The sequence below is a fragment of the Phocoena sinus genome, chromosome 3, assembly GCF_008692025.1.
Source record: "Phocoena sinus isolate mPhoSin1 chromosome 3, mPhoSin1.pri, whole genome shotgun sequence".
In the NCBI taxonomy this organism is placed as follows: domain Eukaryota; kingdom Metazoa; phylum Chordata; class Mammalia; order Artiodactyla; family Phocoenidae; genus Phocoena; species Phocoena sinus.
In genome coordinates, this window is record NC_045765.1 from 122,493,065 (window position 1) to 122,520,978 (window position 27,914).

General features: G+C 35.8%; 1 protein-coding gene across 2 annotated transcripts in view; it reads right to left on the minus strand.

Moving 5' to 3' along the window:
- The window catches only part of RNF180 (ring finger protein 180), a 306,785-nt gene that overhangs the window by 229,714 nt on the left and 49,157 nt on the right, over positions 1-27,914 (minus strand). Inside the window, exons 3-5 of one of the 2 annotated variants that reach the window (XM_032629169.1) lie at positions 16,495-16,590; positions 13,915-14,871; positions 11,037-11,072 (exon numbers count right to left, since the gene is read on the minus strand). In XM_032629169.1, the coding sequence (XP_032485060.1) occupies positions 11,037-11,072; positions 13,915-14,871; positions 16,495-16,590 (1,089 nt within the window). The remainder of the gene's footprint in view (positions 1-11,036; positions 11,073-13,914; positions 14,872-16,494; positions 16,591-27,914) is intronic. The other variant, XM_032629170.1, reaches the window with a different exon arrangement.

The following is a 27,914-nucleotide window of genomic DNA, read 5'->3' on the forward strand; positions in this document are numbered from 1 at the left end:
TGAAACTGAAACTGTGATTAAAATCTTCCAACAAACAAAAGCCCAGGACCAGATGGCTTCACAGGCAAATTCTATCAAACATTTGGAGAAGAGCTAACACCTATCCTTCTCAAACTCTTCCAAAATATAGCAGAGGGAGGAACACTCCCAAACTCATTCTACGAGGCCACCATCACCCTGATATCAAAACCAGACAAAGATGTCACAAAGCAAGAAAACTACAGGCCAATATCACTGATGAACATAGATGCAAAAATCCTCAACAAAATACTAGCAAACAGAATCCAACAGCACATTAAAAGGATCATACACTATGATCAAGAGGGGTTTTTCCCAGGAATGCAAGGATTCTTCAATATATGCAAATCAATCAACGTGATACAACATATTAACAAATTGAAGGAGAAAAACCATATGATCATCTCAATAGATGCAGAGAAAGCTTTTGACAAAATTCAACACCCATTTATGATAAAAACCCTGCAGAAAGTAGGCATAGAGGGAACTTTCCTCAACATAATAAAGGCCATATATGACAAACCCACAGACAACATCATCCTCAATGGTGAAAACCTGAAAGCATTTCCACTAAGATCAGGAAACAGACAAGGTTGTCCACTCTCACCACTATTATTCAACATACTTTTGGAAGTTTTAGCCACAGTAATCAGAGAAGAATAAGAAATAAAACGAATCCAAATTGGAAAAGAAGAAGTAAAGCTGTCACTGTTTGCAGATGACATGATACTATACATAGAGAATCCTAAAGATGCTACCAGAAAACTACTAGAGCTAATCAATGAATTTGGTAAAGTAGCAGGATACAAAATTAATACACAGAAATCTCTTGCATTCCTATACACTAATGGTGAAACATCTGAACGTGAAATTAAGGAAACACTCCCATTTACCATTGCAACAAAAAGAATAAAATATCTAGGAATAAACCTACCTAAGGAGACAAAAGACCTGTATGCAGAAAATTATAAGACACTGATTAAAGAAATTAAAGATGATACCAATAGATGGAGAGATATACCATGTTCTTGGATTGGAAGAATTAACATTATGAAAATGACTATACTACTCAAAGCAATCTACAGATTTAATGCAATCCCTAACAAACTACCACTGGCATTTTTCACAGAACTAGAAAAAAAAATTTCAGAATTTGTATGGAAACACAAAAGACCCCTGAATAGCCAAAGCAATCTGGAGAACGAAAAACGGAGCTGAAGGAATAAGGCTCCATGACTTCAGACTATATTATAAAGCTACAGTAATCAAGACAGTATGATACTGGCACAAAAAGAGAAATATAGATCAATGGAACGGATAGAAAGCCCAGAGATGAAACCACGCACCTATGGTCACCTTATCTTTGATAAAGCAGGCAAAGTATATACAGTGGAGAAAAGACAGCCTATTCAATAAGTGGTGCTGGGAAAACAGGACAGCTACATGTAAAATAATGAAATTAGGGCTTCCCTGGTGGCGCAGTGGTTGAGAGTCCGCCTGCCAATGCAGGGGACATGGGTTCGTGCCCCGGTCTGGGAGGATCCCACATGCCACGGAGCGGCTGGGCCCATGGGCCATGGCCACTGAGCCTGTGCATCCAGAGCCTGTGCTCCACAACAGGAGAGGCCACGGTGGTGAGAGGCCCGCACACTGCAAAAAAAAAAAAAGAATTAAATTATAACACTCCCTAATACCATACACAAAAATATGCTCAAAATGGTTTAAAGACTTGAATATAAGGCCAGACACTATCAAACTCTTAGAGGAAAACATAGGCAGAACACTCTATGTCATAAATCACAGCAAGATAGTTTTTGACGCACCTCCTACAGAAATGGAAATAAAAACAAAAATAAACAAATGGGACCTAATGAAACTTCAAAGCTTTTGCACAGCAAAGGAAACCATAAACAAGTCCAAAAGACAACCCTCAGAATGGGAGAAAATATTTTCAAATGAAGCAACTGACAAAGGATTAATCTCCAAAATTTACAAGCAGCTCATGCAGCTCAACAACAAAAAAACAACCCAATCCAAAAATGGGCAGAAGACATAAATAGACATTTCTCCAAAGAAAATATACAGATTGCCAACAAACACATGAAAGAATGCCCAACAACATTAATCATTAGAGAAAGGCAAATTAAAACTACAATAAGATAACATCTCACACTGATCAGAGTGGACATCATCAAAAAATCTAGAAACAATAAATGCTGGAGAGGGTGTGGAGAAACTGGAACACTCTTGCACTGTTGGTGGGAATGCAAATTGGTACAGCCACTATGGAGAACAGTATGGAGGTTCCTTAAAAAACTACAAATAGAACTACCATACGACCCAGCAATCCCACTACTGGGCATACACCCTGAGAAAACCATAATTCAAAAAGAGTCATGTACCAAAATGTTCATTGCAGCTCTATTTACAATAGCCAGGACATGGAAGCAACCTAAGTGTCCATCAACAGATGAATGGATAAAGAAGATGTGGCACATATATAAAACGGAATATTACTCAGCCATAAAAAGGAATGAAACTGAGTTATTTGTAGTGAGATGGATGGACCTAGAGACTGTCATACAGAGTGATGTAAGTCAGAAAGAGAAAAACAAATAACGTATGCAACACATATATATGCAATCTAAAGAAAAGAAAAAAAAATTGGTCAGAAGAACCTAGGGGCAAGACGGCAATAAAGATGCAGACTTACTAGAGAATGGACTTGAGGATACGGGGAGAGGGAATGGTAAGATGGGACAAAATGAGAGAGTGGCATGGACATAGATACACTACCAAATGTAAAATAGATAGCTAGTGGGAAGCAGCCGCATAGCACAGGGAGATCAGCTCAGTGCTTTGTGACCACCTAGGGGGGTGGGACAGGGAGGGTGGGAGGGTGGGAGATGCAAGAGGGAAGAGATATGGGGACATATGTATATGTATAACTGATTCACTTTGTTATAAAGCAGAAACCAACACACCATTGTAAAGCAATTATACTCCAATAAAGATGTTAAAAAAAACCAAAATGTGGGGGAGGGGAGTGAAACATGTAGACCTTCTAGAATGTGTTTTACCTTAAATTTCAACCAGTTTTGAAAAATAAATATTAATTAATATATATGAACCCCAAGATAACCACAGATCAAAAACCTACAATAAAAATACCAATACCAGATAGAAAGGAACATAAGCATACCACTAAAAAGTAATTAAACCACAAGGGAAGAGACTAAAAGAAGAACAGAGAAGAACTACAAAAACTACCAGAAGACAAGTAACAAAATGGCAGTAATTACCTACATATTAAAAATCACTGTAAATGTAAGTGGACTAAATGCTCCAATCAAAAGACACAGAGAGGGCTGACTGGTTAAAAATAACAAGAGCCATCTATGTGCTGACTACAAGAGACTCACTTCTGAGCTAAACACATATAGTCTGAAAGTGAGAGGCTGGAAAAAGATATTTCATGTAAATAGCAACAAGAATGCTGGGGTAGCAATACTCATATGAGACAAAGTAGACAGTAAAACAAAGTGTATGACAAAAAGAAGGGCTTTATATAATGATAAAGAGATCAATATAAGAACTGTATATAAAACTCACTAACATATACATACCTAAAATAGGAGCATCTACATATAGAAAGCAAATATTAACAGACATAAAGAGAGAAACTGACAATAATACAGTAATAGTAGGAGACTTTAACCACCCACTTACATAACTGGAGAGATCATTCAGACAGAAAATCAATAGGGGAAATACGGCAAAATCAATACGGGAAAAGTAGTCCTAAAAGACACATTAGACCAGTTGGGCTTAATAGATATCTATAGGACATTTCAACCAAACACAGCAGAAAACACATTCTTTTCAAGTGCAAATGGAACATTCTCCAGGATATATCACATGCTTTGCCACAAAGAAGTCTCAACAAATTTAAGAGGATATAAATTATACCAAGTATTTTTTCTGGCAACACAGAATGAAACCAGAAATTAACTGCAGGAAGAAAAATGGTAACAACACAAAAATACATGGAGACTAAAAAAAATGCTACTAAAAAAAAAAAAATGGGTCAATGATAAATCAAAGAGAAAATCAGAAAATACCTCGAGACAAATGAAAAAAACCCCACAACCTTCCAAAACCCATGGCATGCAGCAAAAGCAGTTCTAAGAGGGAAGCTTATAGTGATATAGGTCTATTTCAAGAAATGAGAAAAATCTCAATTAAACAACCTAACCTACCATCTAAAGTAATTAGAAAAAGAAGTATAAACAAAGTATAAAATCAGCAGAAAGAAGGAAATAACAGAGATTAGCAAGGATATAAAAAAAATAGAGGCAAAAAAGAAGAAAAACCAATGAAACCAAGAGCTGTTTTTTTGAAAACATAAAGTTGATAAGCCTTTAGACAGTCTCATCAACAACAATAAAAGAGAGGACCCAAATAAACAAAATAAGACATGAAAAAGGACAAATAACATCCAATATGACAGAGACACAAAAAATCATAAGAGAATACTACAGCTATATGCCAACAAACTGGAAAACCTAGAAGAAATGGACAAGTTTCTAGAAACATGCAACCTTCAAAGACTGAATCAAGAAGAAATAGACAATCAGAACAGACCAATCACTAGTAGTGAAATTGAATTTGTAATTAAAAAAAAAAAACTCCCAGCAAACAAAAGTCTAGAACCAGAGAGCTTTACAGGGGAATTCCAGCCAACATATAAGTAAGAGCTAATACCTATCTTTCTCAAACTATTCCAAAAAAACTGAAGAAGAGGGAACACTCCCAAATTCATTCTATAAGGCCATAATTACTCTGATATCAAAACCAGGCCAAAAAACTACAAAAAAAACACCAAAATTAGAGGCCTTTATCTCTGATGAATACAGATGTAAAATCTTCAACAAAATATTCAATGATACATAAAAAGGATTAAAAACCATGATCAAGTGGGATTTATTCCAGGAGTGCAAGGATGGTTCAATACCCAGAAATCAGTCAATGTGACACACCACATTAACCAAGTGAAGGATAAAAGTCACACGATCATCTCAATAAATGCAGAAAAAGCATTTGACAACATCCATTCATGATAAAAACTCTCATCAAAGTAGGTATACAGGGCACATATCTCAACATAATAAAGGTTGTTTATTACAAACCCACAGCTAACATCATATTCAACAGTAAAAAGCTAAAAGTTTTTCTTCTAAAATCAGGAACAAGACAAGGATGCTCACTCTCACTGCTCCTTTTTAACATAGTATTGGACGTTCTAGCCAAAGCAATCAGGCAAGAAAAAAAAAAGAAAAGAAAAGGCATCCAAATTAGAAGGGAAGTAAAACTGTCATTATTTGCAGATCACATGGTAGTATATACAGAAAATCCTAATGTCTCCATCAAAAACTACAAGAACTAATAAATGAATTCAGTAAAGTTGTAGAATACAAGATTAATATATAGAAATCTGTTCTTTTCTATACACAAATAATGAACTATCAGAGAGAGAAAGCAAGAAAACAATTCTATTTTCATCAAAAAGAGTAAAATTCCTAGGAATAAAGTTAACCAAGGAGGTTAAAGACCTGTAATCTGAAAACCATGCAACACTGAAGAAAGAAACTGAAGATGATACAAATAAATGGAAAGATCCCATGTACATGGATTGGAAGAAATAATATTATTAAAATTACCACACTACCCAAGGCAATCTACTGATTTAATGCAATCCCTAACAAAATACCCATGACATTTTTCACAGAACTAGAACAAGTAATCCTAAAATTTATATGGAACCTCAAAAGACCTCAAATTGCCAGAGCAATCTTGATAAAAAAAAAGAGCAAAGCTGATTTCAGACAATACTACAAAGCTACAGTAATCAAAACAGAATGGTACTGACACAAAAAAAGACACGTAGATCAATAGAACAGAATAAAGAGCCCAGAAATAAACCCATGCACCTAAGGTCTACCACAAAGGATGCAAGAATATACAATAGAGAAAAGACAGTCTCTTCAACAAGTGGTGCTGGGAAAACTGGACTGATCCATGTAAAAGAATGAAATTAGAACACTTTCTCACACCATATACAAAATTAAACTCAAAATGGATTAAAGACCTAAATGTATGACTTTAAACTACAAAACTCCTAGAAAAGAACATAGGCAGAATACACTTTGACACAAATTGTAACATTCTGAGAGATCAGTCTCCTAAGGCAAAAGAAATAAAAGCAAAAATAAACAGGACCTAATTAAACTTAAAAGCTTTTGCATAGCAAAAGAAACCATCAAAAAAAAAAAAAGAAAAGACAATCTACTGAATAGGAAAAAAAATTTTGCAAATGATTTGACCAATAAGGGGTTAATATCCAAAATATATAAACAGCTCATGTAACTCAATATCAAAAAACAAAACTACTGGGGTTTCCCAGGTGGCGCAGTGGTTGAGAGTCCGCCTGCCGATGCAGGGGACACGGGTTCGTGCCCTGGTGCGGGAAGATCCCACATGCCATGGAGCAGCTGGGCCCGTAAGCCATGGCCGCTGAGCCTGTGCATCCGGAGCCTGTGCTCAGCAACAGGAGAGGCCACAACGGTGAGAGGCCCGCGTATCACAACAAAACAAAACAAAACAAAACTACCCAATCAAAAAGTGGGCAGAAGACCTGAACAGACATCTTTCCAAAGAAGATATACAGATGGCCAACAGGCACATGAAAAGATGCTCAACATTGCTAATCATCAGACAAATCAAAACCACAATGAGGTATCACCTCATACCTGTCAGAATGGCTATCATCAAAAAGACCATAAATAACACGTTAGCAAGGATGTGGATTAAAGGGAACCCTCAGGGCTTCCCTGGTGGCGCAGTGGTTGAGAGTCCGCCTGCTGATGCAGGGGACGCAGGTTCGTACCCTGGTCCGGGAAGATTCCACATGCTGTGGAGCGGCTGGGCCCGTGAGCCATGGCCGCTGAGCCTGCACGTCCGGAGCCTGTGCTCCGCAACGGTAGAGGCCACAACAGTGAGAGGCCCGCGTACCGCCAAAAAAAAAAAAAAGGGAACCCTCAGTGCACTGCTGCTGGGAATGAAAATTGGTGCAGGCACCATGGAAAACAGTATGGAGGTTTCTCAAAAAACTAAAAATAAAACTACCATATGAACCAGCAATTCCATTCTTGGGTACATATCTGAAGAAAACAAAAACACTAATTCAAAAAGATACACACACCCCAATCTTCACAGCAGCATATATACTACAGCCAAGATATGAAAGCAACCTAAGTGTCCATCAAGAGGTGAACAGATAAAGAATTGTGTGTGGTGGGTGCTTGTGTGTGTATATATATATACACACACAATGGAAAATTCCAGTAAAATGTGTTATCTAATTAAAATTTTAGTTATTTTCACTACTGAAGCTTTTTGTTTCAATAAACCATTAATTTTCTTCTTTAGAAACAGAACAAATGGGGAATAACTGTTCAATACATGAATTACTATTATGATTCAGAAGCAGAAAAATTTTATTTTAAAAAGATAACCAAAAATATATTTAGAATATGATTTGTGTATGATTTCAACATGATGAATCAAGTGATAAAAGATTAAGTGGACTCCTTCAAAATCTGTGAAAAATTATCCCTATGTGCAAATCCAGGAAAATGAAACTTATGCCTTTGTGGAAAATGCGTATCTTCTCTAGGTAAACACACATGAGTAGGTCTTTAATATAATTTATTGACCTCTATTCTCCCCAGTGCCTAAATCACACCCTTGTAATAATACAAGTAGTCTTAACTCATTTAGTTAACTCAGAACAATGCAATATAATCATTGTAGATGGTTCATTGATTTATTAAAAACCATGATACTTGGTCAATTATTTTATATTTTCATGCACAACATACCACAGAAATGTAAGGTAAACTCTCTTCACAATAGTTTCCTGTGGGTTTTAAAGAGACATTTTCTTTTATTAGTATTAAATAAGCTCAAGGTTAAGAAATGTCAACACAGCAGGACAAACAAAATGTTTAAATAGAATTATTTTAAAATATTATACAGCTATACTAGTGGCAGCTTTACATTCTCTCAATTCAGAGAAAGAAATATTCTTCCACAAGATGAAGTTTTAAAATTTCCTCAGAATGCTAATATTTCAGTCTTTGCATGATTATACTAGCCACTTAGACAAACTACATGGGCCAACAAAAGTCTCAAAGGAAATTAGAAAACAGTTTGAACTGAATTAAAAACACAACATAAAAGTCATGGGTTGTAGCTCATGCAGTAACTAAAGGGAAATTTATAGCAATAAATGCTTAGATGAGATAAAAAAGGATTTGCAATCGAAAACTTAAGTTTCTCCCATTAAAAATATTTTATAAGAGAAAGGAAAATAAAGTCAAAGCAAGCAGAAGGAAGTCAGTAATAAAAGTAAGACCAGAAATCAGTGACTTTGAAAACAAAAAGTAATAGAAAAAAATAATTGAAATCAAAAGCTGGTTCTTTGAAAAGATCAGTAAAATTGATAAACCTCTAGCAAAACTAAAAGCAAGAGGGGAGGGGAGCGGGGGAGAGAAGGAGAGATGAGACACAAATTGCTATTATCAGGATTGAAAAGGGGATATCATTACAGACCCAACAGACATTAAAGGGATAGTAAGGGAATACTATGAACATTCTACACACATATTTTCAACAACTTAGATAATTCATTGAAAACAACTACCAAAATTATCCAATATGAAATAGACAACTGGAATTGTCCTATAAACATTAAAGAAACTGAATTCATAGTTAAATTCACCTCTTTCACCTACCCCCACCCCCAAAACCTCCAGGCCCAGGTAGTTTCATTACCAAATATTTAAGAAAAAGTAATATTAATTCTTCACAATATTTTCCATAAAACACAACAGGAAAGAACAATTCTTAATTCATTTTATAAGGCCAGCACTACCATGATATCAAATCAGAAAAACACTGTACAAAAACAGAGTAAGCATCAGGATAATATCCTTCATGTACAGAGGCAAAAAAACAAAGAAACTAAAAAAACTCTCAAAAAATACTGGCAAGTAGTATCCAGCAATATACAGAAAGAAAAATACAAAATAACAAAGTATTTATACTGTGGGAATGAAACACTGGCTCAATATCTGATAATCACTTAATATTCACATTAAAAACACATAATCATATCAGTTGATAGAGAAAAAGCATTTAACAAAATTCAACATCCACTCATGATAAAACTTTCAGCAAACTAGGAATAGAAAAAACTTCCTCAGCCTGATAAAGGGCATCTACCTAAAACCCATACCTAACATAATACTTAATGGTGAAAGACTGAGTGCTTTCCTCCTAACATCAGGAAAAAGACAAGGATACCTGCTCTCATCGCTTCTACTCAACACTCTACTAGATGTTCTAGCTCACTCAATAACACACACAAAAAATAATCAAATTGGAAAGGAAGAAGTAAGACTGTTTTTATGTGCAGACATGATCATCTAAGTAGAAAACCCAGTGAAATCTACAAAACCCCTGCTATTCCTGATAGGTAAAATTAGAAAGGCTGTAAGATATAAGATCAACACCAAAAATCAATTATATTTCTATATATTATTCATGAACAAATGGAAATTAAGACTTAATAAAATAATACTATTTACCAACAGTATAAAAATACTTAGGGATAAATCTGACAAGAGATGTCAAAGATCTGTACTATCAACAGCACAAGATATAAAGTCAAAACAAAATCAATTATGTTTCTGTAAACTAGCAAAATACAATTATAAATCAAAACAATTTTTTAAACTAACAATAACAGAAAAAGTACATACTTAGGTATAAATTTAACAGTATATGCACACATTCTGAATGCTGAAAGCTGCAAAATACTGATGAAAGAAATCAAAGACCTAAATAAAAGGAGAGACATATCATGTTCATGGACTCGAAAAATAAACACAGTAAAGATTTTGGTTCTCCCCAAGTTGCTCTATTTTTTGTAAAGATAAAAATGTTTATTCTAAATTTTATATGGAAAGGCAAAGGAACTAGAATAAAACAATTTTGAAAATGAAAAATAAAGTTGGAGGAATCACAGTACCCTATTTTAATGACTTAGTATAAAGCTACAATAAACAAGAAAGACGTCTATTGGCAAAGGGAGAGACAGAGAAATAAACTGAACAGAATACAGAGTCCAGAAAAAGACCACACATATTGAGCCAGTTGATTTCTGACAAAGCTGAAAAAGCATTTCAACGGAGAAAGGACAGTGTTTTCAACAAATAGTTCTGGAAGAACCAAGCATCTCTATGCAAAACAAGGGACCTCAACCTAAATCGCACACCTTATTAAAAAAAAACTCAAAATGAGTCATAATTCTCAATATAAAACTTAAAACTATATAAATTTTATAAGAAACCATAGGAGAAAATCTTCATAACCTAGGGTTAAGCAAAGAGTTCTTAGATAGGACACCAAAAGCACGATCCATTAAAAATAAATTTGAGAAACTGGACTTCATCAAAATTAAATGTTTCTTCTATAGGAAAAAAAAATTCTTTCTGAGAGAATAAAAGTACAAGCTACAGACTGGGAGATAATCTTTACAAATCACATACTCAATAAAGGACATACATCCAAAGTATATAAAGAACTTTCAAAATTCAACACAGAGAACACAACCCCATTAAGAAAATGACTAAAAGATTTGAAAAGATACTTCACTAAACAATATATATAAATGGCAAAATAAGCACTTGAAAAATGGTGAACATCATTAGGGAAATGTCATTAGGGAAATGCAAACTAAAACCAAAATGTGATACCATTATGTATCTATTAATGTCAATATTTTAAGAGTACCAGGTGTTTGTGAGGATACACTGCAAAAGGAACTCTCATACATTGCTGCTTGGAATACAAAATAGTATAGCCATTCAGAAAACAATTTGACAGTTACTTACCATATGATCCAGCAATCCCACTCCTGGACATTTACCCTAGAGAAATGAAAGCTTAGGTTCACACAAAAACCTGTACATGAATGTTTATAACAGCTCTATTCATAATTGCCAAAACCTGGAATAACCTACCTCTGCTCAACAAGTAAATGGATAAATTGTGGTTCACTCATACAATGGAATACTATTAAGGAATAAGAATAACAAACTAGAGATATATGCAACAACCTGGATGAATCTCACAGGTAATTATGCTGAGTAAAAGAAGCCAGTCTCAAAACATTATATACTATGTGTTCTAATTTTATAACATTACATTATTTTATAAAATTATCAAAAAGACAAACTAAAGTAATGGAGAACAGATCAGTGGTCTTCAGGAATTTGGGATGGGACAAGGGTGTGATTATAAAGATATAATCATGGCACAATTATGAAGGCACAAGGGAAATTTGGGGTGGGGCTGATGGAACTGTTCTGGACCCCCACTGTGGTTGTTGTTATATGAATCTATACATATGTTTAAATTATAATGCTGTATGCCAAGAATAAATCAACTTTATTGCATGATAATTAAAAAAGAAAACCAAAACCAAAAAGACTGTGTTGAATAAAAAAAGGGTTTGCTCAGCACTCTTTCCCCAAAGTAGATACTCAATTAACATTTGCTGAACAAAAACACTGAAAACTGGCTGTAGTTTCTGCTTTAACAATAATCTCATTTACATCCCTAAGCTTCAAAAATTTAAGTAACTTTTTGTAGCATCATTAACATTTTCTGTCATGGTATCTGCCACAGAAAGATGTCTAGTTTACACACAAAAAAATTTAAAATGTCAAATGAAAGTCAGAAATCTAGATATCCCAACCAATTATTTTAAACTTTAAAAAGATTACCATTAATAATAGGTAACTTTTTCTTTATATCTTGTATGCATATCTTTCTCATTAAAAAAGGGGCAGGATCTGTTTGGAAGTCATTACCCAAAGGCATGATATACAAAACAGATATCTGATATCTGTTTTAGAATCAACTAATCTTTATTAAACATTAAACAAGCTGAATAGATAAGCCATTAATTTTTCTCGAATATCAACTCTTCCTAGGACTTATCCTTTTCCTTGAATTAGTAAAACTATTAAAAATTCTTCTTCCTTCTGACTCAAACCACAGTGTGTACTCACACTGTGTATTCATGTCATTTCTATGCTGCTACCTGTTTTTAGATTTTCTTTGCTAAGGACACGTTGGGCATTTGTTTGCCTGTAGCTCCTGTGCAATCAACCAAACCTATTAGGATCCCACCATATCATTCCTGTACTGACTTGTCACAGGTCTGACTAAGACTCATTCACTTCGATCAGTTAGCTAAGCAGATTGGTTAAATCACATGTGTGTGAATGAATAAAAGCAATCTTATCAAAAAAAAAAAAAAAGAGGACCATTAATTTTGGTCTTACTTTGCTTTCAACTGTGTGAAAAAGAGTGTTCCTATGCTAGAAAATGATTAAAAATATAACAGGTTTTCAGAAGTACCTAGCCTAAGAATTATATACATTTTGAAAATTGTAAAAATGTTATTTGCATATTTACAGCACAGAACAAGTATAATTTTCATACTTCTTTGAACTCTCTATTTGTTAAGAGAATTATTTTAGAACCCTCCACATTGTTTTTAAGGTATCTGTTCTGTTCACTTAACATATGATCATCTCCAATTTATCTAGGTTTAAGTCAAATTTTCAATAAAATTTTTGAATTTTACAGCTTTGATGTTAAACTATAAAGTATATTATAATGGTGCTAAAACATATATTTTTTACATCCTACAGTATATGCTTTGATGTCACATTACACCATCATTTGCAAAGAAACCAAATTGAAATGCTTTTCTCAGAACCCAGTCAAAAATACAAAAACAATTACTTATACTATCTAACCAAAAGATGAAAAATACCTAACATGATTGAGGCACTTAATGCAGTAATTTTATTTTATTCAGTCCATGACTAGAATCATAAACAATAATGAGTTTGCTTAACTAAGAATAAACTATTATGTAAAGTTGTAGCTTTCTGTATTTTAGCTCTGAGGACACTGTTAATATTCAATATACCAATTAATAAGGACTGCTATCTATTATGACCAAATAATGAAGGCAATTTGCAAAAATAGTTTATACAGAAATAAGCTGGTCCTCGAACTTCTAAATTTTCATAAGCACCTCATCCACTGGTTTTAATTGGTTTCCTCAGTGCCTAATATTGGTTTCCTTCACACACCCCACCCCTGAACATATCAATATAGGTATAGGAGTTCAAACCACAGAGAAACACCCTCTCCTATAAAATTACAGTAAGGGTCAATTATCCTTTAGATAATTTTCACAATTTAGCACAGTTAACCATATCTGGCTCATGTGGGCACATAATTAAACAGGGCTCCTTGAAAATATCCATTTAAACTAAATGTAATGAAAGTGAATGAATTTGTCACTACATTGGATTTACTTAGGGAAACATTTTTGTTTCAATGTAACCTGAAAAAACAGCACTGCAAAACAATCCTAACATGAATATATTTAAAATGTGTATGACAACCTAGTCTCAATATCATGAGATGAATGTTCCTATAAAATATTAGCAAAATTGGGAAAAACTTCACAAAAGGTCATTTTCTGAACATGTGTAAGCACAGAGACATGGTTATACATGTCAGTTATAATAGAGCTACATGATCATTAAGTTCACTTGGGAGAAATGTCATTTCAAAAATCACTCAAATCAAGTTTTTATAATATAGGTAACTCAAAGTTACCTCCTCTCCCCAAAGCCTGACATTTATAATACAGAATTTTTAGTAAACTCTTTTAAAAATTACCTGCTTCTGCAGCCATCTTTCATGCCTTCGTTGTTTCCGTCTCAGATTCTTCAGCTTGCTCTTTTCTCTCTTACTGAGCCTCTGATTAATGGCACCCAATGAATAACTGCCTGAGTGCAGGAAGTCCAGAGGAGAGAGGTGCTCTTCCTGGTCTGGGGCCTCCAGTGTGCTCCTGCTAGCTGAGGGCAGGTCCATCAGGAAAGTCAGGTTGTTAGAACTAGCATGGCCAGAGTACACTGCAGAAGCTTCTAGACCACACTGAAATTCTCCTCCTCTTTGTGTCTGGGTCTCACGGGGAGTCACTGAAAATCTTTGCAGCAGCATATTAGGATCAAAACTGGATGAAATCTGAAAGGAACGGTTATTTTTACTCGATTCTAAAGGCAAGCCCGAAAGGTCAATAGGCTGCGTTTCATTTAGCCTGGGATACACAGTAGTCTTACTATGGATTTCATATAAAGTGGGTAATAAAGTCAGTTTCTCACTGATGTCCAGATCCAAGCTATGTGATTTTCTGTGAAAAGCTTTCGTAGTGCATCTGCCAGTCAAAAGCTGCGGAACAAAAAGCTGACATTTTGGATCTGCTTTGAAGAGCAGTTTTTCTTTCTTCATCTTGAAATACGTTGACCGTACCTCCAGGCAGAGTGCTTCTGTTAATCTTCCAGGACCATTATTATTTTGGGCCATGTTTAAAAGCCCGTGATTTCTGTTTTTGGAGGCGTCACCTGTCAGCAGAGTTTCCTTGTCACAACCTGACTGAACTCTAGGATGTGACAAGTATTTCAGCGAGGGTCTCATTAGTCGGCCTGACCGTGTTGGCTGATAATCGGTCCGGCTTTTGGAGAGATGTACAGCTGCAAGCTGGCCACAGGAACATTTTGGAGTGCTGACAAAATTAAAGCCCCCTAAACGGGCCCCACAGAAAGGGCAATTCAGTTTTCCAACTGTCCACTGGGCCTACAGGTAATAAAGGAAAATAAAAACAATTCTTTTTTTGTAAAGTAACCAAAGAGAATGTGAGCTGTTTTTTTGTTTGTGGTTTTATTGTTTGTTTGTTTGTTTTTTAAAGCCGACCACATGAAAGTTTTCTATGCCACAGAAAAGGCCAGCATTCTGTTTTCTGATTAGTAGACAAAACAGTCTATCAGATGGAAACAAGCCTTCCAATAAATAGAGATAAGAAGCTCCAAAGGTCTAGAATGATAACATATTGCACATCACACCCATCTAAACGATACTCCTAAGAATTCTAAAAGTCTCTTAAACAATAGGCTGAATATGGATACAGTGTGAACTAATGAAAAGAAAAATACACTATGGAACCAGGAAGCAAATCAGTCTACAGAGCTTAATTTGCAAGTAAAATCTCACAGAAAAGTGTCTGTTTTGATACACTTCTTGCATACCAAGCACTGTGGGAGGGAACTTTACCCAACCAACAGAATAAAGCTCTTCCTGCCTTTTTACATACAACCAAAAGATATTGGTTTCATACATCAGTTACTTCATTTTCTATATTCAGATTACAAATTAATAATGAACTAACTTAAAGTTATCTTTTCAACAGAGATAGTAGGACATCTACAGTGTCCTAATACATTTCCTAAAGTTCAGGACACTAATAAGCAGTGCACTGGCATTTTCCCAGGAAATCATTACAATGTGAGAATGGATGCAAGGGATATCTAGCTAATGTTATTCTTTAACAAAAAAAGTAAGCTAGTCAGTGGAGAAAGGCAACTATATTGTTCCAAAATTCATATTACTTATACTTTTCTAATACTTAGCTGTTTTGAATTATGAGAAATAATGATGCCACACTGACAAGATGAATTCCTACTCATAATATTTCATTAAGGATCCTTAAAAGTGTGTTTTTTTGATACTGCTTGTGCCAATAAGAGTCATTAATTTTCCAGTTTATTTTACATTTGTGTAATGAGACACATAGGATATTTCATTCACTCAATAGGTACTGCTCTAGGTGCTGGGGATATAGTACATAATGAACAAAATATAAAAACTTCTGACTTCATGGAGTTTATATTCTAGTAAAGGAGCTAGGTAACTAACAAGATCAGTAAGCCCTTTGTGTGTGTGTGCATATATATGCATATGTGGGTAAGCGTATGAATGTGTATAATAATTTATATATGTCATATATACTTAAGCATATTTAAAGTTCTATATATCACTTATAATGTGTGTGTAAAACATAGATAAGTATATAAAGTAGAGAAGGGAGAAAGGAAGTGTTGAGAGTGGTAATAGTGGGGAGAGGCAGCTGATAGACTGGCTAGGCAATGCCTCACTGAGAATAAAGACCTAAGGAAATAAAGAAACAGGTGAGTAGTTGTGGGAAGAAAATTCAAGGAAGGGGAAATACCAAGTGCAAAGTCTGAGGTATAAAAGTACTCAGAGCACTCCAGTAATAATGAAGAAACCAGTAAGTGTAATCAAGTTACACACCCTTTCATGTCTCTTGAAACAATGCATCCAAGAAAAATAGCTCTAAAATGAGGACAAAAACTTTCTGAAGGTAGTATATTCTTAATTTTACTCAGAAACTATGGAACTTACTTTTTGTATTAGGCTGTGTATCCACTCTGGAAGGGCTTCTACATCCATATGCCACACATGACAAATATTTTGATCATCAACTGAATCATGTCTATCCTGTTATATCAAAATGCATGATATTAGTCATGACTAGTCAGAATTTATTACACAAAATTCATGTTTGAGTAAAACACAAAAAAATATTTTCAATTTTAGATAGGAAGGAAATACATGCTGCCCTCCTCTCCTTACTCCCATTGCCAAAGAGACAAACCCAGAAAGAAAAGGTGTTTTCTTCAGGGAATAGCCACGTTTAAATTGACCAAAAAAAACAAACAAACAACAACAACAACAACAAAAAGATTCCTCCATTTCATTGGGTTCATCATATTAAATTAAAAATTGAGCAGAAAGTTACTGAATGGACAAATCTGGTGCCCTATTTTTTCTGTGTGTGAGTAAAAATACTACCATTCATGACAACTTTCCCCAGCCTTCAATCTCTGATTCTGTCTGGATTCTAATGACAGAATAAAGGAGTTGCTGTATTCTCTATCAAGATGCTCAAGAAAAGTTTAAGAGAATGGGAGAAGAGGAATAATTGTACAGGGAGCTAGAAAGGCTTTGACTAAATTTCAGCTGTGTAAGTACAACAAAAATTTCAAAAAGAGACAATTTTAGCCTTTTGAAGTAGGTTTGTAGAAATAAATGTGATATATAGTTGAGACACGATGACTTCTCAACATGTCAAAAAAATTCAGGGCAGGCCAGGGTGAAGATATGTGGTTCTTTACTACCTCTGTGATGGCAGGACAGCTGCTTTACCTCTCTGGCTCTCTGTTTCTTTTCCCGTAAAACACTGCTACATAACTGCTCAGGTCCCTTCTGGGTCTACAGAATTTCATTCTGTGAAATGACAGAAAGGGCTGATTGACAAGAACAGCACAAGGGTAGGCTCCTGTCCATATATCCATTCCCAGGATCAGATTTTAAACAGAAGTAGCTCTGCAAGTTGCCAAAGAATAGTTCTCTTTTATATTTCCAAAGTGGTTGCACTACTAGTTACTATAATCAGGTTATAACAAAGTAACAAACAACAAGGAAATTATTAAGCATGACTTAGAAGTTTGTATTCACAGTACTATGAATGAAAAAGGACTGAATCTCTTTAAGAAATTTTCACTGAAAAATCTACATTAGATTGTGACTTAGAGCCAGGATCACCCAGAATTTTTGTTTAATATCCCAGGATGGTTCCTCTGGACCTTACATCATTTTTCTCCTCCATTAGTAGATCCTAAGGTACTAAACTGTTGCCCAGTGTAGACAAAAAGTTTCAGTGTTATTTATTTACATATTGGAAAGATCTATAAAGAAGTCATGTTAATCTAACTTTGGTCAGGAGCCCAAAAAATCAAAATATAAATTAAAAGTGGAAGGGACTTGAGCTACTGTTATAGGTTAGATCACATTTCATTATTTTGTATATTGTATACAGCAGTATCTTATATGCCAAAATAATAATTAGTGCTAAACCAAATTCAAGATTATAACGGTGAAAGAAAACTTTTGTTAAAAGGTTTAAAATTTTCCAATTCTAATGTTTTAAAAATCTGCAACATGGGTAGAAAATATTTCAATGGCAAATAGAAAATTTGTTGGGAAGGGTTTATAGTTGCCCAAAGGGAAACTTTACAGTTTTATTCATGATGCCTAAACTCCAATTCTGGTTAACAAATGGAACTTCCCATGTCAATACAAGAATAATGAGGGCCAGGAAAGTGCATGGCAATATGAAGAGGATATTACTGAACAGAAGTAAAGTTAGGAACAGAAGAGGAGATGCTAGGAATACTCCCTAGCTCAAACATCTTACTGCTCCCTAATACATGTCTATTCACAAGAGTGTTAGGCAAACATACAAAGGTTTAATCTTATTCTAGATTATGATAAAATGATACAGTGAAAATTCAGGCAGAGAGAAATGTAATTCTTGGTTTTAAGATAGCAAAGTGAGTACATATTCCAGCCTATACTCCCTATCAAACCACAGAACCTACAAAATATTTTTCAAAAAAAGGAATCAATAGATGAATGAGAAAATATGGATGGGGAGATTTCAATGGACCAAAAATTGTAAGGAACCTTTGAGAGATTAATGAGGGAAACAAGAGCATACTGTATTCAAGTACATAACAGATGAGAACAACACAAAATGGCCCATGCCAAAGCTGTGGAAAATAGAAGCAAAAAAGGGCCCTGGGCAACTATTAGGGGTGGATGTGAAGTCTGTCCATCTCCAGGCAAGAGGAGTACTTGGGGCAGAGAGAAATAGGGCAAAATTTCTGAAAATGAGGGCTGGAAAGGCCTGGGAAAAAATGGAAAGCATTTGCGATATGTCCAGAAGATGAGCTACGAAGGACCAATCTCTATTCTTGCTGAAAATATTACCATATAAAAATATTACATTATTTAATATATTAACTATATCAACATATAAAGAATATGAAATAGATTTGTTTTAATAATAAGGTACACCTCTAATACACACTGTTTTTTTAAATCAAGTGAAAGAGAACTAAATATACTCTGAATTACGATACTAAAAGCATATACAACCTAAAGAAAACCAATATTACAACTTTTCTATGGAAACATACGTATATAAATGGATAGAAAAAGTACCTTACAGGCTGTGTACCAAGCTGATATCACTGGCTAGATTTGAAGAATGAAAGAAGCCTAAGATTAGGAAAGTTACTAAAAGGAAACTAAATTTTCCATAATTGTTTTAATGGGAGAATATATTAAATTACACTTATATAATAAACTATTTATTTAAAAATTGATGTAAATAAAAATAAAATACATTGATTACTTCTAGTTCTGGCAATACTGGAGTAAGTGGTATCAGACATGCTCTCACTATTAAAACTGATAAAACTAGGCAAAATATATTAAAGTATTATTTTAAGACATTAGACAAAAGAAAGCAAAGGACTGTGATCCCTCAGAGAAGGAAAATAAATGAGGTAAGCCTAAAAATAATGTGGATTTCTGCCTGGGGGAACTTTTAGAACCTTGGTGTGGGGAGGAGGAACCCAATTAGTGTACAGCAGCCTTGATGATTTAAGATGGAGCTCAGAGTCTGTAGAGGCTAAATAGCTAGAATTTGCAAGACACTGTACTGGCAAGGAGAGGCCTATAAATAGAAAAAAAGTTCTAAAAATCTGTATAGTGATTCCTCTAAATTTTTGGTTGAATACCAATATGGACATATGTAGGGTGAGATATCAGAGAACCAGATAAAGAAAATTTACCAAGGAAAAGACATCTTCTAGTGAGCTGTAAACATAACTATTCACACAGTGCTCACAGCAAGGCTGGAAGATGTTCAAGTTCCAAGCAGCCAGAGTAGAAAGATCTCAATGAACTTATGGGGTCTTTAGGAGAGATTCCAGAAGAGTTCTGCCTTAAAAGTAGGGCTAAATTAGCCCAAGAGTAAAGGGTACTAAAAAGCAACCCTAGCAAATCTTAAAAATAAGCCTCCAAAGAATGAAGTTCAATCACAAATAACTTATATGCCTGCTAAAACACCCTTTAAAGGAAGACAATAATATCCAGACACTCAATAATGTTAAATCTAAATGTCCAACCTACAAGAAAAATTATATGTACAAAAAAAACCCCACAAACACCAAACATGTGACCCACAACCAGGAGAAAAATTGATCAATAGAAATATACCCCCCAAAGTGGATATTATTGCATAAACAGACATTAAACCAGCTATGACAAATATTTTCAAGTACTAAAAGAAAAACATGAGTATAATGAAAAGATAAATTGTCTTAATACCAAATGAATGATATATCTAGAGAAAAAACTTTTCTGAAATTAAAAATTTCACTTAACTGCAAATTAGATACTGCAGAAGAAAACCTGAACATATAAAATAAAAAATAATGAAAAAATCAAGCATAGAAAGAAAAAAAATGTGGAAATCAATGAGCAAAATCTCAGTGACTTTTGGGAAACATCAAACAGTCTAACATACATGTAAATGGAGAAAAGACAGGACAATAGAATAAATCATGGCCAAATTTTCCAAAGGCCTATAGATTCAAGAAGCTCAGGGATCCTCAGTGTAAACACAAAGGAAACCATGGCTCTTAATAAAATTGCTGAAATTCAATGACAAAAGAATGCATCAAGAAAAACCAGGTATCTTACAAACAGGAGAAAAAAGATAACAATGACTTTTGGAATTCCACTTAGGGCCATGAAGAAATAGGAGTTCAGAACTAACTTCCTACCACAACAACTAGGAAACTGGACAAAATGTAACAAACAACTATTTTCAAAACAGTGGGACAACAGGCAGTAAAATACTGACTTCTGAGAGAAATAAATTAATTGAGTCTACAGTTATCCAGACTTTCTTCCTGGAGGCAATTAACAGAGTACAGTACACATGAAGAAGGAACCCCAACAGAGTCTGGTCGATTTTCTGACTTCAGGAAACAAGAATCAATGTTTTGAAGCTTAAGGCAAACTAAAATCTGCAGGACACAGTACCCAAGAAAAAGATTTTTTTTAAAGTTCCAGAAATTTGTATATGGTTTCCCCTTGAGTCTCTGATCAAAGTCCAATATGGTCATGCTTAGAGCAAAACTCCAGGAGACTGTGCTAAGAACACCTGTACAGGGGAAAGAACAATTAGAGAGGCTATAAGCCAAATCATTCCAAGAGCTCACACAGGGCCAGGAAACATTATGTTCCAACCAGCCTGATGGAAAAGGAACCATTAAATAATGAAGCATTCAGTAGTGACCCAAAGGGTCATTCCATAAAAGTGGGACTAAATTAGCCTTAGAATAAGGACTACTCTAAACCTGCCCTAAAGAACCTAAAAATAAGCTTCTAAATTATCAAAATTATCTAAAAACAAGTATTATGCAGTACAAAAGCCTTTAAAGGAATAAAACAAAGTATAACACTCCGCAATAAGGACTACTCTAAACCTGCCCTAAAGAACCTAAAAATAAGCGTCTAAATTATCAAAATTATCTAAAAACAAGTATTAGGCAGAACAAAATACAAAAGCCTTTAAAGGAATAAAACAAAGTATAACACTCCACGACATGAAATTTACAGTGTTTGGTATCCAAACAAAAATCCAACATGGTACAGGCCTGGGGGAGAGGAATAGCAGCCACTGAGGGAAATGGATAAAACTCTATCTAGATCCTTTCTCCTTGTCTCTCCAACAAAACAAAAGCCTTAAACTATTAGCGGAAGGACAATACACATTGTGACCCTTAGAGCACTGATGAACAGCAACAACAAAACCCTCAAATCCCTGAGAGTGGCAGGAATACAATGCTGGACACAAAACTATCAGGAGCACTGAGATGGCCAAACCCCTAAGATCCAAAAATGCAGTGCCTGAGGCAGTCAGGAAAGGAAGTTGGATGTAAAGTAGGGGACAGAAAGGAAAAGATGGTACTGATGAGGATGAACTGAAACTCATGCCAGTTCCACTGTCTCTGATCTTGATTATGTGCGTATATATCAGAGAAACTAGAACCCTTCATCACAGAGCTAAATATACATCTATCGACCCAGGAAGTAGAGTCTGAACTAGGATCCAGGGGAAGGCAGAGAAGTTATAGGCTTGTTGAAGTTGCTGTCCCTCTTCAACAAGGCAAGCCAGCATAATAAAACTATGAGGATAGAGAAGAGATCAGTAATTGTCAGGGTTGGGTGAGGGAGGAAAGGATTGAATATGAAGGGTGAGCATGAAAGAATTTAGGGAATAATGTAACTGTTCTGTATCTTGATTGTAGTTATGTATAATCAACCCTATTCATTTGTCAAAACCCAGGGAACTGTATACCAAAGAGTAATTTTACTGTATAAAAAATGTTATAAATGAAGGTGAAATAAAGACTTTTTCATAGGAACAAACCCTAAAAGAATTTATCATCAGTAAACTTGAACTATACGACATGGCAAAGGAAGTTCTTCAGGTATAAGAAAAATTTCATCAAATGAAACTTGGATCAACACAACTGAGTAAAGTGATCCTCAAATGGTAAATGTAAAATTTATTTTTTTCTTTTTAATTTTCTTTAAAGGACAGCTTACTTGTTAAAGCCATTTGTTAAAAATATACTGTGGAGTTTTGAATGCAAAAATAAAATATCTGAAGACAATAGGAAATGAGAAATGAAAGCATACTGAGTAAGATTCTCACTCTATATGTGGTATGGCATAATATAATTTAAAGGAAGACTTTGATAAATTACGGATGCATATTGTAAACCAAAGATCAACCACTAAGGGAAAAACAGTACCCTAAAAAGTCAACAGACATAAAAGGAATCCTGAAAATAACTTAATCCAAAAATGCAGTAAAAGAAAAACAGAAAAGAGAACATGAGACAAATAGGGAATAAATAAGATGTTACATTTAAGCTCAAACATATTTATACTCACATTAAATGTAATGATCTAAATACTCCAATTACAAATCGGAGGATATTAGACTGGATGACAAAGACCAAACTATACATCATATACAAGAAATTCATTTTTAATATAAAGGCACCCATAGGTTTGGAATTTAAAGGATAAAAATTTTTATCATGCTAACATAAATCAAAGGAAAGCTAGAGTTGCTATATTAATATCAAAGTAGATTTCAGGACAAGGAATATTGTCAGGGATCAAAAAGAAACTTTTCATAATTATAAAAAGGAGTCAATTCATCAGGAATACATAACAATTGTAAATATGTATTCACCGAATAGCAAATGTCAAAATACTTGAAGTAAAAGATGACAGTACTTAAAAAGAAAATGGACAAACTCATAATTATAGTTGGAAATATCAGCATTTGTCTTATAAAGTTGTATTACAAGTAGACAGAAACTCAGTAAGAATATAGAACATCAGAGAGGGGGAAGATGGCGGAAGAGTAAGACGCAGAGATCACCTTCCTCCCCACATATACACCAGAAATACATCTACACGTGAAACAACTCCTACAGAACACCTACTGAACACTGGCAGAAGACCTCAGACCTCCCAAAAGGCAAGAAACTCCCCACGTACCTGGGTAGGGCAAAAGAAAAAAGAATAAACAGAGACAAAAGGATAGGGACGGGACCTGCACCAGTGGGAGGGAGCTGTGAAGGAGGAAAGGTTTCCACACACTAGAAGACCCTTCGCAGGCGGAGACTGCGAGTGGCGGAGGGGGAAATCTTGGGAGCCGCAGAGGAGAGCACAGCCACAGGGGTGCGGAGGGCAAAGCGGACAGAGGATCGGTGCCGACCAGCACTCACCAGCCCGCGAGGCTTGTCTGCTCCCCCGCCGGGGCAGTCGGGGTTGCGAGCTGAGGGTCGGGCTTTGGTCGGAGTGCAGGGAGAGGACTGTGGTTAGCGGCGTGAACACAGCCTGAAGGGGTTAGTGCACCACAGCTAGCCGGGAGGGAGTCCAGAGAAAAATCTGGACCTGCCGAAGAGGCAAGAGACTTTTTCTTCCCTCTTTGTTTCTTGGTGTGCGAGGAGAGGGGATTAAGAGCGCTGCTTAAAGGAGCTCCAGAGACGGGCGTGAGCCGTGGCTAAAAGCGCGGAACCAGAGACGGGCATGAGACGCTAAGGCTGCTGCCGCCACCACCAAGAAGCCTGTGTGCGAGCACAGGTCACTATCCACACCCCTCTTCTGGGGAGACTGTGCAGCCCGCCATTGCCAGGGTCCCGGGATCCAGGGACAACTTCCCTGGGAGAACGCACGGCACGCCTCAGGCTGGTGCAACGTCACGCTGGCCTCTGCAGCCACAGGCCCGCCCTGCACTCCGTGCCCCGCTCTACTCCCCCCTCCCTGGCCTGATTGAGCCAGAGTCCCCGAAGCAGCTGCTCCTTTAACCCTGTCCTGTCTGAGCGAAGAACAGACGCCCTCCGGTGACCTCCATGCAGAGGCGGGACCAAATCCAAAGCTGAACCCCGGGAGGTGTGCGAACAAAGAAGACAATGGGAAATCTCTCCCAGCAGCCTCAGAAGCAGCGGATTAAAGCTCCACAATGAACGTGATGTACCCTGCATCTGTGGAATACATGAATAGACAACGATTCATCCCAAATTGAGGGGGTGGACTTTGAGAGCAAGATTTATGATTTTTTCCTTTTCCTCTTTTCGTGAGTGTGTATGTCTATGCTTCTATGTGAGATTTTGTTTGTATAGCTTTGCTTCCACCATTTGTCCTAGGGTTCTATCTGTCCATTTTTTTTAATAATTATTTTTTATTTTAATAACTTTATTTTATTTTACTTTATCTTCTTTCCTTCCTTCCTTCATTCCCTCCCTCCCTCCCTCCTTTAGACAACGAATCATCCCAAATTGAGGGGGTGGACTTTGAGAGCAAGATTTATGATTTTTTCCCCTTTACCTCTTTTTGTGAGTGTGTATGTGTATGCTTCTGTGTGAGATTTTGTCTGTATAACTTTGCTTCCACCACTTGTTCTAGGGTTCTATCTGTCTGTGTTTTTTTTAATTGTTTTTCTTAATAATTCTTTTTTATTTTAATAACTTTATTATATTTTATCTTACTTTACTTTATCTTCCTTCTTTCTTTCTTTTTTTCCTTGCTTCCCTTCTTCCTTCCTTCCTCCCTCAATCCATCCCTCCCTCATTTCTTTCTTTCTTTCTTTCTTTACTTCTTTCTACTTCTACTAATTCTTTCTACTTTTTCTCCCTTTCATTCTGAGCCTTGTGGATGAAAGGCTCTTGGTACTGTAGCCAGGAGTCAGTGCTCTGCCTCTGAGGTGGGAGAGCCAACTTCAGGACACTGTTCCACAAGAGACCTCCCAGCACCACATAATATCAAATGGCAAAAATCTCCCAGAGATCATCATCTCAACACCAGCACCCAGCTTCACTCAATGACCAGCAAGCTACAGTGCTGGACACCCTATGCCAAACAACTAGCAAGACAGGAACACAACCCCATCCATTAGCAGAGAGGCTGCCTAAAATCATAATAAGTCCACAGACACCTCAAAACACAACACCAGACGTGGACCTGCCCACCAGAAAGACAAGATCCAGCCTCATCCACCAGAACACAGGCACGAGTCCCCTCCACCATGGAGCCTACAAAACCCACTGAACCAACCTTAACCACTGGGGACAGACACCAAAAACAATGGGAACTACAAACCTGCAGCCTGCAAAAAGGAGACCCCAAACACAGTAAGTTAAACAAAATGAGAAGACAGAAAAACACACAGCAGATGAAGGAACAAGATAAAAACCCACCAGACCTAACAAATGAAGAGGAAATAGGCAGTTTACCTGAAAAAGAATTCAGAATAATGATAGTAAAGATGATCCAAAATATTGGAAATAGAAGAGACAAAATGCAAGAAATATTTAACAAGGACTTAGAAGAACTAAAGATGAAACAAACAACGATGAACAACACAATAAATGAAATTAAAAATACTCTAGATGGGATCAATAGCAGAATAACTGAGAAAGAAGAACGGATAAGTGACCTGGAAGATAAAATAGTGAAATAACTACTGCAGAGCAGAATAAAGAAAGAAGAATGAAAAGAACTGAGGACAGTCCCAGAGACCTCTGGGATAACATTAAACACACCAATGTTCGAATTATAGGGGTTCCAGAAGCAAAAGAGAAAAAGGAAGGGACTGAGAAAATATATGAAGAGATTATAGTTGAAAACTTCCCTAATATGGGAAAGGAAATAGTTAATCAACTCCAGGAAGCACAGACAGTCCCATACAGGATAAATCCAAGGAGAAATACGCCAAGACACATATTAATCAAACTGTCAAAAATTAAATACAAAGAAAACATATTAAAAGCAGCAAGGGAAAAACAACAAATAACACACAAGGGAATCCCCAAAAGGTTAACAGCTGATCTTTCAGCAGAAACTCTGCAAGCCAGAAGGGACTGGCAGGACATATTTAAACTGATGAAGGAGAAAAACCTGCAACCAAGATTACTGTACTCAGCAAGGATCTCATTCCGATTTGATGGAGAAATTAAAATCTCTACAGACAAGCAAAAGCTGAGACAGTTCAGCACCACAAAACCAGCTTTACAACAAATGCTAAAGGAACTTCTCTAGGCAAGAAACACAAAAGAAGGAAAAGACCTACAATAACGAACCCAAAACAATTTAGAAAATGGGAATAGGAACATACATATTGATAATTACCTTAAATGTAAATGGACTAAATGCTCCCACCAAAAGACACAGATTGGCTGAATGGATACAAAAACAAGACCCATATATATGCTGTCTACAAGAGACCCACGTCAGAGCTAGAGACACATACAGACTGAAAGTAAGGGGATAGAAAAATATATTTCATGCAAATGGAAACCAAATGAAAGCTGGAGTAGCAATTCTCATATCAGAGAAAATAGACTCTAAAATAAAGACTATTAGAAGAGACAAAGAAGGACACTACATAATGAACAAGGGATCGATCCAAGAAGAAGATACAACAATTGTAAATATTTATGCACCCAACACAGAAGCACCTCAATACATAAGGCAAATACTAACAGCCATAAAATGGGAAATCGACAGTAACACATTCATAGTAGGGGACTTTAACACCCCACTTTCACCAATGGACACATCATCCAAAATGAAAATAGATAAGGAAACACAAGCTTTAAATGATACATTAAACAAGATGGACTTAATTGATATATATAGGACATTCCTTCCAAAAACAACAGAATACACATTCTTCTCAAGTGCTCATGGAACATTCTCCAGGATAGATCATATCTTGGGTCACAAATCAAGCCTTGGTCAATTTAAGAAAATTGAAATCGTATCAAATATCTTTTCCTACCACAGTGCTATGAGACAAGACATCAATTACAGGAAAAGATCTGTAAAAAATACAAACACATGGAGGCTAAACAATACACTACTTAATAATGAAGTGATCACTGAAGAAATCAAAAAATACCTAGAAACAAATGACAATGGAGACACGACGACCCAAAACCTATGGGATGCAGCAAAAGCAGTTCTAAGGGGGAAGTTTATAGCAATAAAATCCTACCTTAAGAAACAGGAAACATCTCGAATAAATAACCTAGCCTTGAACCTAAAACAATTAGAGAAAGAAGAACAAAAAAACCCCAAAGTTAGCATAAGGAAGGAAATCATAAAAATCAGATCAGAAATAAATGAAAAAGAAATGAAAAAAATGATAGCAAAGATCAATAAACCTAAAAGCTAGTTCTTTGAGAAAATAAACAAAATTGATAAACCATTAACTAGACTCATCAAGAAAAAAAGGGAGAAGACTCAAATCAATAGAATTAGAAATGAAAAAGGAGAAGTAACAACTGACACTGCAGAAATACAAAAGATCATGAGAG